This window comes from Vipera berus (genome assembly GCF_964194415.1).
Source record: "Vipera berus genome assembly, chromosome: 11".
NCBI lineage: Eukaryota > Metazoa > Chordata > Lepidosauria > Squamata > Viperidae > Vipera > Vipera berus.
The window spans coordinates 20865846-20880791 of record NC_138214.1 but is presented as its reverse complement, the minus strand read 5'-3'; the positions used below and the strand labels follow the sequence as shown (position 1 = coordinate 20880791).

Sequence of the window (14946 nt, the reverse complement as noted above, 5' to 3'; positions counted from 1 at the left end):
TTATTATCCTGCCCTTTGCTTTAAGTGAAAGTCAGAGGAAACACTCTGCTTCCTTCAGTCACGGCAGGGCGAATGAGCCACAAGACCAAGAAGCTGCTCTCAGTGAAAGGAAGGTCTGTTGTGCAGAGTCAAAAGTTTAGCGCTCAAACTGTGTCTGCTTGACTCCTTTCAGACAAATGTTGAAGGTTTCCATTCCTTGCATGCAAAGTCATTGAGACTGGGTGAGATTACATTTACACAAGAGTCAAAAGGCAAAATGTGGGGCCACACAATATTAATTCTATGCAACTTTTGCTTTGTTTCATATACTCTCTTCTTCTGAGAGGCAGATGTCTTCTGGAAAGTAGATGAGTAGAAAAGCAGAATTCTAAGTCTAAACATGAGATAGTTCCTAATTAAAAGTGTTTAGTAAAAGGTTCTTCAGTAGAAATGTTTAAGTGTAAACTGAATATCTATTTCCCAGGCGTACACTATATTTTCTCAAGTGGCCAAGGACTTGTCCTTTCCTCATGTTTGTGCATCCTTTAAAATATTTCATGTTTTGTTCATCTCTAGCATAAAATGCTGATGACCCACCTTGGAGGATCAAAGTTCTGTAAAGCAATACACCACCTCGCGTGCAGCTATCTTGGCCCAAGCATAGCCAAGGTTTTCTGCACTTCTAGCTTCTCTATTCCAGGTCTTGGCCAGAGAGAGGACTTCCCATATTCTCTTCTTGGTAACATTTGACTACCAGAGTTTCTGGTAATCCATGTATTCAATTACTTCAATCCCTGGTCATCCATTAGAGAAGGATTCAGGTTGACCTTTATAGTCAGATGTTACAAAGCAGAAACGAATTTTGAAGACCCAGCTATGTACTCTTGCATGCTTGTTTTCAGATGACCCTGCCTGCAGCTGCATGTGCCATAAATGATGAGAGAACAGGCACTACAGCCTTCTGGGAGGGCCTATTTCAAAAAGACCTTTTATCTGAACAAAACAGTACAGTTGAAAACAGCTTAGGTTGGAAGCTATGGGGTAAATTGTAGGGGTGACAGAGAAATTAAGATTTGAATTTTCTTTTATTTATGTATTTTGCAATATTTTCTAGTTAATGGTTTTATTGCTGTTCTATATATTATATTTTGTATTCTGATATGGCCTAATGGTCAAATAATTAAGTACTATGAATAAGACACCTTATATGGCAAGATCCATTTCCAAGGCTTGTTAGCTGGCCATTATAATGTGGCATATTTGGAAGAATTTACAGTTTATAAGATAACTCTGGCTCATTAAAAATATCCCTGAAAAAAGCTCCCTTCGTGATATTTTTCCATCCCAAGAATAACTATGGAAATAGGAAGGTAAGTAATAATTATTTTGGAAGAATTGCTTTCATGTTTTGTTTGTCATTCAGACAGCCACATTTTATTTCAAGCTATTAAACAAGTTGGGGGGGGGGAGATCAAGCAACTTTAATGAGTGGACTCATTAAAACAGCATACTTTTAATGTCAACCATACCATTAATCCCATATATGCTTAGAGTTATTTAGAAAATAGTAAAAAATACCTGGCTGCTTTAATAACCAACAAAGAGAAGTTGTGATTGTGAAAGTTCCAAAGTTCCATTCTTCTGATCCATTTTGAGCTGTCCATAATCTAATGATAAGGATGTTAGACACTGACTGAATGCACGCTATTATGGAAAAGAAGTAGACATGCTTATAACATGTCTATCCTTTGGTTGGATGGGCCTAAACTAAAAATAACAGTTTTATTGCACAAAGGGTTACTTTTGAAGAATGCTTCATAACATGGTGATAATTCTGTAAAATCTAACCCTATGACTTCCCAGATTCCTTTCTAGTTTCTTGACATCCACATATTCAGAATATGCTCTTGTGTGAAATCTTCCAGCAGCTGAACAGACAGTAGTGATATGAATCTTATCCTCTCAAGAATTGATAGATAAAGTAAGAGATCTGCAAACCATCTCATGAAAGAGGAGGGAGAGATACTTGGGAAAGAGAAGAGTGCACCCACTAGGGCACTAGACCTAGACAAGTAATGAACTTGTAATGCTATGGAGTTCATTTGATAAACAATTAATTGTGATTCCACCAAACATTGACAGCTGCAGGAACTTTCCCAGAAAGTATTCTGGAACACAGCACTCTTTGTGACTTTTAGCTCTGAGGGTGAAGGTTCATTCTCCAAGCTTGTGGGTTGGTTTCCAAATGTTTCATTATCAGGCTAAGTAAGTAGCCCTATTGTCATGGTTCCGACAGATGAAACTCTTCAAAGAACTTCAAGGCATTGTTTACCTTAAAGAATTTTTATTCAAGTTGCATGGCATCGGCAGGTACATGGTCAAAGCCAAAACCTAAGTTTTCCTCCCCTAAACACATAGTATCAAAGCACAATTCCCTCCTCTAATTAACAGTCATAAATCACATTCTCCAATTAGTTTGAAATGCAGACCTTCCCTCCAGTTCTCCAACCCGCCATTTCTTATTATCTCTTATTTCAAACAACCTTGAAAAATACTCTACTACAATGTTGTTATGTCTAACTAATTCCCATACACATTCTTCCTCCTCCCCTCCAGTATCATCTAATTCTAACTCTAAAAGTAACACACAAGTTAAGGGGAAATTGGCTGCATCTTCATATATTGTCAAAGCAAGAACATCCGATGTTAGCAGCGTTGACACCTATCTTGGAAAATTGTCCCCTGCTTGTCTCTGTTCTTCTGGCATCAGGCAATCTTGGATCTGTTTGCTCCTTTCCTGGTTAGTGTTTCTTTCCTAGAACTTCCTGCCCTTACATACATGAAGAAGATATGCCATCTCCATATCAGGAAAGTTCCTTCTCATCTCAGGGAGAAGCAACGTATGACAGTTTTCCCCAAGGCTGCTCCATGACATTTGCCCATTGTGACTTGATGGCTCTTTGAGATAAGTTCAGATCTGTTTCCACTCTGAGAGGAACCAGAGGGGAAATTTCTTTGCAATCTCAGATGTCCAAGTGGACGTGCAAATAGAAGGATGAGAGATTAAGCACTCTTCAGGCTTCCTGGGGATCTGTAGTTGGCAGATTCCACATCTCTTCATCTGCCTTTTCATTCCTCAGGAGACACACACGTATTCATAACCCAGACACTCTGTTCAGTCAATCTTACTCAGCAAAAGTTGATAGAAGAGATGTAACGTAGCTCAGTGAATAGTAAAACCAGCAGGAATCTACTGCAACTTGAAGACAAGAAGCTCCTTAGAGCTGGTGTGTGTGTGCTGTTTTGGTACTAATTTCCCAGTGGGGCATGTTAGCTGAAGGGCATCAGTGTTTCCTTGCTATAGCTTTCTCATATTAAGGGACCAGGTAGAAATCGCGGGGGGGGGAGGCTTGTGGAATTTTGCAGTTACAGAAGGGGGCACAACTGGGTCAGAGCTTAGGGCTATGAGAACCTTTGTGGAGGGAGGGGTCATCTTCTTGCAGCATTATATGACTGATGAACCTTTCAGATGACTTGCATTGAACAGGAAGAGATACTAAGTTGCCATCAAAACTGAAATGGTAACATTTAGAAATTTCTCAAATAGTGTACAACAGTGAAATGTGTGGAATTTGTTCTTGTAAAAAAGGCAAAGTTGTAAGCTGATTCTCTCCTGGTTTATGCTTTTCTTTTTCTTCTCCTAGGTACCGAATGCACAAATCCAGAATGTATAGCCAATGTGTCAGGATGCGGCATCTCTCGCAAGAATTTGGATGGCTTCAGATTACTCCTCAAGAATTTCTCTGTATGAAGGCTCTGCTCCTCTTCAGTATTAGTAAGCTGTAGCATTTTTCATCTAGCTGTCTTTGTACTTAGAACAAAAGATAAAATAACAGGGTTGGAAGAGACCTTGGAGGTCATTTAGATCAACCTCCTGCTCCAGCAGGAGATCCTGTACCATTCTGGACAAATGGCTGTCCAGTTTCTTCTTGGAAACCTCCAGTGAAGGAGCACCCACGACTTCTGAAGCCATCGGTTCCATTGGCTGATTGTTCTCACTGTCAGAAAATTTCTCCTTATTTGTAGGTTGATCAGTTTCCATCTGTTATTCCTTGTCTGGCCTCAGGTGCTCTGGAAAATAGGTTGAACCCCCTCCTCTCTGTGATAGCCCCTCAGATATTGGAGCACTGCTATCCTGCCTCCCCTGGTAATAATAATAATAATAATAATAATAATAATAATAATAATAATAATAATAATAATAATAATAATAATAATAATAATAATAATAATAATAATAATAATAATAATAATAATAATAATAAATTATTTAATTTCTATACCGCCCTTCTCCCGAAGGACTCAGGGCGGTGTACAGGGCAATACAATAAAAAATACAATGTACAAAATTTAAGAAAGAATTAAATAGTGTAGCCCAAATTACAATAAAAATTAATAAAATTAATATTAAAATACCCCACTCCCATCAGACCAGGCCGGCTTAATAAGTTGGAAGGGACCTTGGAGGTCATCTAGTCCAACCCCCTGCTCAGGCAGGAAACCCTATACCATTTCAGACAAGTGGCTGGCCAGTCTCTTCTTAAAAACTTCCAGTGTTGGAGCATTCCCCACTTCTGGAGGCAGGTTGTTCCACTGGTTAATTGTTCTAACTGTCAGGAAGTTTCTCCTTAGTTCTAGGTTGCTTCTCTCCTTGACTAGTTTCCATCCGTTGCTTCTTGTCCTGCTTTCAGGTGCTTTGGAGAATAGCTTGACTCCCTCTTCTTTGTGGCAGCCCCTGAGATATTGGAACACATGTCACCCCTCACCCTTCTCTTTGTTAAACTACACATACCCAATTCCAGCAACCGTTCCCTATATGTTTTAGCCTCCAGTCCCCTAATCATCTTTGTTGCTCTTCTCTGTACTCTTTCTAGAGTCTCAACATCTTTTTTACATCGTGGTGACCAAAACTGGATGCAGTATTCCAGGTGTGGCCTTACCAAGGCATTGTAAAGTGGTATTAGTACTTCACTTGATCTTGATTCTATCCCTCTGTTAATGCAGCCTAGCACTGTGTTGGCTTTTTTGGCAGCTGCAGCACACTGCTGGCTCATATTTAAGTGATTGTCCGCTAGGACTCCGAGATCGCTCTCACAGTTGCTACTATTGAGCAAGGTACTACCTATACTATACCTGTGCATTTGATTTTTCCTGCCTAAAATTAGACTAGACATACCCATTTCCAGCAACCATTCTTCATATGTTTTAGCCTCCAGGCCCCTAATAATGTTTGTTGCTCTTCTCTGCACTCTTTCTAGAGTCTCAACATCTTTTTTGTTTGTTTCTGTAAATGATTCACAGCAGAGGAGGACCATAGTGCTAATGGGCACAACTTCTTTAAGAAACTACAGCCTCCAAATAAACTTTTATTAGGCTAAAACCTATGAAGAATGGTTGCAGGAATTGGATATGTCTAGTCTAGACATGATAGCAGTCTTCCAATATCTGAAGGGCTGCCATAAAGAAGACGGCATCAGCCTATTCAGGCAAGAAGCAATGGATGGAAACAAATCAAGGAATGAGGCAACCTAGAAGAAGAACTTTCCTGACATTGAGAACAATTAGCCAGTGGAACATGTTGCCTTCAGAAGCTGTGGGTGCTTTTAAGAAGAGACTGGACTGAAAGGTATAGGGTCTCCTGCTACTGCAGGGGCTTGGACTAGATAACCTTCCAACTCTGTTATTCTGTGTTCTATATTCTCTGGGACAGCTGCCCTGCTGCTGGTTGCACCTTTGTAAGTGAGAGGAGACTCCTTCATCTTCAACCAAAGAGATGTGGGCACTGCCCCCTCAATGTTTCTCAGGCTGTTTCCTTTGTCTGCTCCTAGCCCTTTTATTTCCTCTTATTTTGTGTCAGTTCCAGTGGATGGCCTGAAGAATCAGAAGTTCTTTGATGAACTCCGGATGAACTATATCAAGGAGCTTGACCGCATCATTGCCTGCAAAAGGAAGAACCCCACATCTTGTTCACGTCGCTTCTATCAGCTCACAAAGCTCCTGGACTCTGTGCAGCCCGTAAGTCCAGAAGTGGCAAAGTTGGCCAAGAGCCTTGGGGGTGCAGGGCAAGGCCCGCTCAGAGCAAAGGGGGTTTCAAAAATAGGAAGCACAAATCCCAATAAGTCATAGAATCTCACAGAATCAGTTTTGGGAAAGATCAAGGTGACTTTGCAGTTGTTTTCTTGCATAAGGGATTTTGCTCCAGGGAGGTGAATAATTATAATTATCACTTCACCTTTTATAGGAGCTTTCCAGTCAGGGTGCCCTCCAGATTTGTGGTCAATGTACAGAGGTCCACCACCTCAAGCCCCAGAGCTGCAAGCAGCCTCCAAATCCTTGGGCTCAGCCCCAAAGAGCTCCAAAGGTGTACATATACATTTCTATGTATCTTTAAACATTGTAGACAAGGCTGTTGCTATATTAGTATTAAATAAATTAAATTTAAAAGAAAGTTTAGTTGCTGTTCTATCTTTCTAGAGTGGGGCTTCTGGTCCACCACTCAACAGCCATGTGCAGCTTGGAAAAAGAGTCTCTTCCTCTCCTTAATTCTTCCTCAGTGTTGATTGTTTGGCTCAGAGCCAAGCTCCATCAGTCCTCTTCCAAGGGCCCGTCTGGGAGGCTCCTTGGGGAAACTCCATCCGTTAGGTTTCTGTGGATCGGAACAGGGGATGCTGTTGGGTTCCTAGCTGCAGTTATAAGGGAGTACGTGGAGCGCTTCCCAATGCTGGCTCCATGCAACAGAGAGGAGGAGAATATTGGATATTGAGGCTGCAGGAGCATTCAGCCTCAAAGCAAGTGTAAAATGTCTGGAATTATTCCACATTAATATTTCAGAAAGTGGCATGGGGAAGGGATGGTGAGGAAGTAAGGAGGGAGGTGTTTTATGCAGAAAAATAAATTTTGTCTGAATTTGAGAGGGGAAGGGGGGCTGGAGGAATGCTGAGTTAAGAGGGTGCAGGTAGAGGCCTTTCAGCATTTAGAGGGACCAGATGGGGTGTCCAGCAGCAACTCCTCTTCCATGGACATCATCCCATTGGGCCACATTCTGGGGCAGCCTTTGGCCACAGTGCAAAATGGCCTGGCCCTTCTGTCTGAAGATGAGCTTTTGCCTTGATGGTGGGCTGAGATGATGAGAAGAAGACGATGTTGGGCACTGCTTGCCATGTGTAGCTCTAGAACAGACATGTCAAACACAAGGCCCGGGGGCCAGATTCGGCCCGTGAAGTGGTTTCATGTGGCCCGCGAAGCCATCCTGGAAACAGTGAGGGAACGGCCCCCACTGCCTTGGCCCTGGCCCAGAGACCCTCCTTCTGCCAGAGACTCTCAGATCTGTCCCACTCCTGCCCAGGCCCCCATAGGCACCCTTGATGCGAACGATGTAGAGCTGGCCACGCCCACCCAGTAGGCCATATGCACTCTAGCCATGCCCACCCACCTGGCCCCCCAAGGGCAACCGCAATGCTGATGTGGCCCTCAATGAAATTGAGTTTGACACCCCTGCTCAATCAAAAGCTCCATCAAAACACAAAAGAAAGTCACACCCTGCAAAATGTTGCATATTTTCTGGTTGCAGGAAAATAAAATGCTCTTACAACACAAGTCCAGCCAGGACAATGGGATATGAGGGATCCCTGGGCATTCTTCCCCCTTCCCTTTGAAGCAACCACAAACGTTTCACTTTTGGAACCGCTGGTGGCTCCCCAGTCCTCCTGAGTGCAGGTGGCAGCCCTTGGGGCAGAAGGTCCCTCTGAGTGTGCAGTCCCCAGTCCCTGGAAGGACTTGCTGAGCAAGACAAGGGTGCCTCCGTGTGACAACCTTCCTTTTCCTCCTTTAGATTGCCAGAGAACTGCATCAGTTTACATTTGACCTCTTGGTGAAGTCACACATGGTGAGCGTTGACTATCCTGAAATGATGGCTGAGATCATCTCGGTGCAGGTCCCCAAGATCCTTTCTGGAAAAGTGAAACCCATCTACTTCCATGCCCAGTGATGGCAAGCAGCGGCCGGCCTCCTGTCCTCGGGTCTCTCGACTCCTGCACTGCAGTGCCTTGGCACACTGTGTGTCCTCAGAGATGCGCAGTAACCACAAAGAACTCTTTGCTGGGCCCTCTTTCAGGTTTCTGTTCTCTGCTTTTCCCTGAACTGCCTTCAGATTGAGAGATCCGTCTGGATGTTTGCGAGCTTCAGTGGCTCATTCTGTGTGTAAACTTCTCTTCCGGTTTTGTGGCATAGTGCCTGGCAGCACTGTTTATGCTCTTGTGCTTGTGCATTCCCCACTGTGGCTTTGGTGGCCCTCTGCAACCAAGGGAAGTATCGGTTCAAAAACATACATAGCTGCTTTTCTGGTGGTGGTTCTTGCTGCTGTTTTATTTTCTAACCAAAATACACCTCACATTAAGTGCTGAGATAAGGGAAGACGTTCAAGCTGGGGGGGTGGGGTGTATTTTGGGTTTGTTTTAGCAGTCCTTGCAACTTCTTTTTCACCTGGGCTATTCGTCTATTTGAGAAAAGGTCTGAAGTATCCCTGGAAATAATGAGAGATGTAAACCCCAAAGCAGACAAAGAGAATGTAGTTGATACAGATGATCTGTGGGCATCTGCTAGACTTTGGTTTCAGACAGAGCTTTATTTGCACATACAATCAGGCTCAAGACACCCATCCTTGGTCCAACTATGCACACAGAGCATAGGATAACAGGGTTGAAAGGGACCTTGGAGGTCTTCTAGTCCAAAACCACAGACAGCCATCGTGTTCCCAGCACTCAGACTTTCAGCTTCATTTTCTCTCCTGAACAGTCTTGAGGAGCTGGGTGTTGCCTATTGCAGTGGCTATTGCAGAAGGCCCCTTTGAAGACGCTGCAGCTGCAGATCCCTAACACTGAGAGCCCAATTCGTGCAGTGGTTCCGGAGGCCACAAGAATGGGCAGGAGGAATAAGAATGCCCAGAAGGGATGGGGCTGTTTTGCAGCTAGTACTACTTCATCTTTCTTCTTCTGTGGACCATGAACCAGAAGTAAAGACATTTGCCCAGTGAATGTGAACACATTCCAGTCATGAGCTTTTTTATCTTTTCATGAACTAACACTCTCTCTCGCGCGCACACATCATTCTTTTAACATTCTAGAGACTTTTTTGGATCAATTGCTTTTTGCTGTATGGCAGGGAACAGTCTCGGAAATCATACAAATCCATCAGCCTTCCTGGGAACATCCATCAGCATTGTCCTAGCCCATCCCAGGACATTTTTTAAAAAACTTAACATGGGTTCCTAATGTATTAAACTACACTGCAAGGAAAAAATGATGGAGCTTCTTTTCCTTTCTGCAATTTCTGTTGAACAATAGGACAAACTGCCTTATCAAAGAAGATAAGGAAACCATCCTCTCAAAATTATACCTCATTTTTAATGGAAAACAAAGACCATTTTTCTAATCCAGCTGTATTGTGATATCACTTACCATGAAATCCCATGAGCTGGAATCCAAAGATTCAAAGAAGACATCTAGTGAATTAGGGTTTTTTTGTTTTGTTTTTCAGAAAAAAAAATACACCTGGGCATTTTTGCTGAAAAGAACATTCAAAACATGCCCTTAGATACCATAAGTGAATGTGTGAAAACTCCTTGGTTGTAATGAAAACATTATCTTGATTTATTTTCCTATTAGGCATCATTTTTTAGCACAAGGTGACGCTACTGAGAATAACAAAATTAGGATCAAACCTTTGGAAAACTGCCTGGCCCTCATGAGGCCCTGCCCGATTCTTCATCTGCTGTGATTTCAAGATGTCTTGCTCTGATTTTAAAGCTTGCCCGCCTTGGGTCATTTTGATCCGATGCTTAATTTCATTAATTACCTGGCCCTTTTTGTGTCTCTGATGGATCCTGCGCGCTCCAGGCTTCAGCTAAAGGAAAAACAAGGTTACATTTCTAGCAGCGCAGAGTTAAAATGACCAATGTTCGGTTTCATCTCTGCAGAAACAAGAACTATAAAACAGCAATACATTGAATTAGCTGATGCTGTGGAGTGATGCTGTCCATTGCATTGCTAAAGTAAATTTATTTTTGACCTGCTTTATAATTTTTGGATTGTTAACAACAATAATTAGAAGGTAACATTGAAATACGCTTCTGAGGTTTCTCTCTCCTTCTCTCATTCCTTAGAGCAACAGTGACAATGCTATGGATGTTTGGGCTTTCCTGAATCTTGTTCATGCTATCTCAAAAGATTTTTTTTAAAAAAACACAATGAAGCTCTTTTTTAAGACAAGAATTTACATTTTGGGTGCTTGGTCTGAAAACCTCCTCCTCCCACATACAGCAAACTGGATGAATTGCACTCTTAATCATCCTTCCCTGTAAACTTACTATAAGTTCATTATTCATTTTAGAAATATTGCCCCAGGCGCCCCTATAAATGAGTGAAGACAAGGCCATCAAAATTTGGGCAGAAATGTTAAAAGCACTTCTGTATTTGACGAACCCAAATGGCTCAGATCAGTCTGCTGATTCAACTTCCCTCCACTGCATTGTACTTGTGATGTGCCTTCCACAGAGCTGGCTGTGGGGAGCTGTGTCTGTGGCTTTCCATTGTGCATGCATGCTGTGCTTGGTTTCAGGGTACTTTCCTCCGTACTCAAATCTTCTGAAAATCTTGAAATTCAAGGGCAACATGCATCCTTCAAGCTAAGCTGTTGCAAAATGGCAGAGAGCTCCTCCTCTGCCATCTTCAAAATTCACGTGCAACCAAAGTGCCACCTGGTAGACCTCTGCAATCTAGCATGGCTGCTTCCTGTTTTTGATACCACAGTGAACTTGCTAGTTCTTCAGGTGCCCCAGGATTACTCAGTTATGGTTGCTGTAATCTGTCATGATTTCTCATCTGTCTCTTCAGCATCAAGCAATCTTCCGATGTGCATCAGGTCCAGGAGAAGCTTCATCTTCTGACCATTTCTGGAAGATCCTTTCAAATCCTTTTTAATGAATGTCATGTAAATATTGGAGAATGGATTAGTGGTGGCCAGGAGTTAAACATTTACTTTCTTCAGTTTAATTACAGTGGACTACTGCTGCAGCAGTACAAGGGAAAAGGGGAAAAAAGTTTATGAATTATGAAAAGCATTTACATAGTCATCAGTCCATATTTTTAGTACTATGCATCTTATGCATCAAAATTATCACGCATTTTTAAAAGTGTACTTAGGCTTGAGGATGTTCTATTCTGCCATATGAAAATTGCCTTTTATGATACGAGAAGTTGTTTGCCAGACCCCAATCACTCTGAAAATGCACAGGACTGTAAATGGACTGACAAGCGAGGGGGCGCTGGATGGATGACAGCCTTTCTGCGGCTGCTGCCTCCTGCTCCTTTGCCCCGGATGAGCTCCCCATGGGGCACGCTTGGCCTTGATCCTTTGGCAGTTGGGAAAAAAGAGGAAGGCCGTGGATTGAAGGAAAGGTGCGTTCCCATTGCACAAAGAAGAGACCTGAGCATTTGACCCTAGACAACATCACAATTCTGATGACAATGGCTGTGCATCACAGATTTGGGACTTATTGCATTTTATTTTTGATGTGGGATGTATGTGCTTAAGAATATTAGATTTTCTGTAGTTAAAGATGCCTATAGCTATGTTTTTCCATTTTCTTTTGAAAAACTTTTTTTCCAATCCTGTCCCTTAATTTTACTGGAACTCTTGAGTTCTCTTTTGTCTGAAGCACCATGTAAAAGCTTAAGCTGCTTCTGTGTTCACTTGTTGCAATTTTGACAGAAAGAATGTGTTTGTAGTGTTAGTACCAAAGAATGATATTTAAAGTGGGGGAAAAGGATTTCTGACTTAGTTCAACATGTTGCCCTCTTGTTCTGGGAGCACATGGACCTTTCTCTGCATCCTGGTGAGCATTTCCTGCATGCTGTTGGGATGGAAGGCCTGTGGGATTAACCAAGAAAGGCATTTGAAAAGCAATGAAATCTGATTGTACGGATGTAATTCCTGGCCTGCTGAGCAGAGTAACCAGCCAGGTTCTCTCCAGAGGGGAGAGAATTTCTCTTGAGGGGAAGAGCCCATTGGTTGCATTATTTGCACTGGCGGGGAGGAGGGCATGCCCTAATTCTGCTCTCATTTGATCGCACTAAAGCAGGGGTGTCAAACTGACAGCACACGGGACCAGTTGCATCATACGGAGGCTGTGCCAACCCCAGCTCTAGCAATGCAAAAAAAGTCGCGATACGTCATGACACGTCATGTGACATGGAGAGTTTCGCACATGTGCACTAAAGGTTTTTGATGCACCCAGCTCCTCAGCGGGTAAAGGCAAACCATTTTTACCAGAAAGGGTGTTTTTACAGCACAGCCTCAATCTGAGCTGTGCACAAGGATTGGGAGGCTAAAGGTTGTGTAGCACTTCTGTTTCCCTCACTGCACAACACAGATGGGGGGGAGAAGGGTCTGGCTGTGCCCAGAGGAGGGCAGGGGTTTTGTCTCGCTTGCTGGCAAGGAGCCCCTCTTGGGGTGTTTACCAGGGAGATGCAAGGGAGAACCTTCTGCGTAATGCGGCTTTCATTTCTAGCAGGAGCACACGGCTTCTCCCTCCGTTTTTGCATTGATGGTGTAGAGGGGCTCCGAGCAGAGGGGCTGAAAGGCACCAGACAGCCATCCTTGTTTGGAGAGCCTGGTAGGGTGGGATGGGGCAATAGCCTTTTTTAAGCTTAGCTGAAGCCAGAAATAATTCTGTAAAAATTGTGGCACTTTTTTAAAAAGTTGCATTTGTTAATCTGCTTGTGTATATTTTTAATTAAGTGTTTGCATACATAGATTATTCTTAGATGAGATCACCCAAATGGGTGTGCACTAGAGTTGCGAGGGGGGAGTTAGATGGACTTGTACAGGTTTCTATGGTCTTAATGCAATCAAATAAGCTTGTGATGCTATAAAATATCAATACCACTCAAACAGCTGAAATGTTGCCCACAGAACAGCTGCCCATGCAGCTCTCCAGGGCCCAGAACTGCCCATCAGAGGCATCGAATGGCAGTAGATGAAAAATGCTTTAATTAGGCCAAGAATTCATTGCAGAAACGTAAGATGGATGGATGGATGGATGGATTCTTTGTTACAGTCAATGATCATAAAATCATTGCATGCATAAAATAATAATGATTGATTGACTGATTGGGTGGATGGGTGAGCAGATCAGTCCAATTGCTATGCATTTTGCATATTATATGACAAAATTTGGCCATACTTAAAGAGAATAATGGCTTTATCCAGGAAGTGGTCTTTAATGGTGCCAAAGCAGATAGAACCAGCCATTTATTTACTGACACTGATAGAAGAACTTGCAGTTGACTTTATTAGTGTCAGAATTAGACACCCAAGTGTAATTCAATTTGGGACACTTAGATGGAGTTCCTGGGTACAACCCCAGAAGCAGCTGCAGCAGAGCTCTTGGAGTGACTGACATGAGACCAGGGCAAACTCTGTTTTCTGGTGGGTTGTAGCCGTCCGTTCTTAGTTGCAAAGGCTACATTCTGAGAGTTCATGTACGCCAAGGCTCAACAGACAGAAGTGAACTGGGAACTGTTAAAGAGAGTATGTTACAAGACAAAACATAAGCTCTTGTTTCTAACTTCATTAGCACATTGTGTGTTTAATAGAAGGTGACACTTGTCATTGGACAGAGGACAAATTTCATGCTGTAAACCAGTTCTGATCTTTGTAACCTTGGATTCTATTGTTCCTCCAAATACAGATTTAAAAAGCGAACCTTGATTGTCTGAATCCGTGTGTATATTTCTTGGCTGCTTTTTTCCTGCAACTAGGGATAGTGGCTTCTATTTTTTGATACAGTTTGTTGGTTATTCATCTAGAATCTAGACCCGCCATCCCCAACCTTTCTGTCTCCATGGACCGGCAGTGGCAGGGGAAGGGGATGGTTTCATGCACACAACCTGAATCCCGCACATGTGCAGATGAAGTTTCATGCACTCACCCACCAAAATCAATCTTATCGAAGAGAAAATAAATAATTAGCTTACATAGATTATTTAAGAATATATTTTACAAGATCTGAGTGATAAGTAGAATCTTTTCTTATCCCTTCCAGCTGGACCCTAAATCTGTTTAGTTTTTCTGTATGGTTCTTTTCTTTTTCAAGGTGACTAGGAATACATTTATATTCTGAATAATAACTTCAAAGGATGTCTTCCTAAGGACAAAAGTGGCTACCAACTTTCCTGCAAATACGGCTTAGGTAACTGCACTGAAATGACTCATTTGCAATAAGTGTAAAGAAGAGGAAATGGAAAAGCCAAGGGTGGTCTCCCCTGGAAGGGACATTTGCTACTCAGATAACCTGCCTGATTGGCTGATCCCAGGTGCTCATCTGAGGAGCCTTTCAGGAGCATTTCTGCGAAGTGTCAACAAAGCTGAGCTGAGCTGGTAATTCAGGAGTTCGACAAGAAGAGCACCTGAAATCACCTTTGCTTGGGAAAGCAAGGGTATCAAACCTCTAAAGAGACAAGAGGCATCCATGGGGCCCTGCTCATATAGAGGCCATGCGGTGGCTACAGAGCCATTGAAACCACCCACTGTTCCTGCCAGGTCTCCAGTTTAGTATGTTAAGGGCAATGAAAGTATTGAAACAGGTGTTCCCAAGATATTGCTTGTCTCTTCCTGCTGAAGAGACAAGCAATATCTTGGGCAATATTATCTGGTTTCCAATCTTCCGTTTCTGAAGAAAGTAATCAGCAGCTTCAGAAGATCTTGGAGGAAAGAGATTCTTTTGATTTCAGACTGGGATATACCGTAGTACACAGGTAGTACTGGTTACGTTTGTCAATGACCATTGATAAATCCAGGATAGGAGTGGTGCATCTGTCTGCTGCTTTTTGACCACTCAGTGGTTTTCAA

General features: G+C 42.7%; 1 protein-coding gene across 1 annotated transcript in view; it reads left to right on the top strand.

Annotated features, from left to right (window-relative positions):
• Positions 1-13791, top strand: part of AR (androgen receptor) — a 239674-nt gene extending 225883 nt beyond the window's left edge. The window contains exons 6-8 of the mRNA XM_081336937.1: positions 3684-3814; positions 5897-6054; positions 7871-13791. Of these exons, the coding sequence (XP_081193063.1) occupies positions 3684-3814; positions 5897-6054; positions 7871-8026 (445 nt within the window). The 3' untranslated portion in view covers positions 8027-13791. The remainder of the gene's footprint in view (positions 1-3683; positions 3815-5896; positions 6055-7870) is intronic.
• Positions 13792-14946: the final 1155 nt, after the last annotated feature.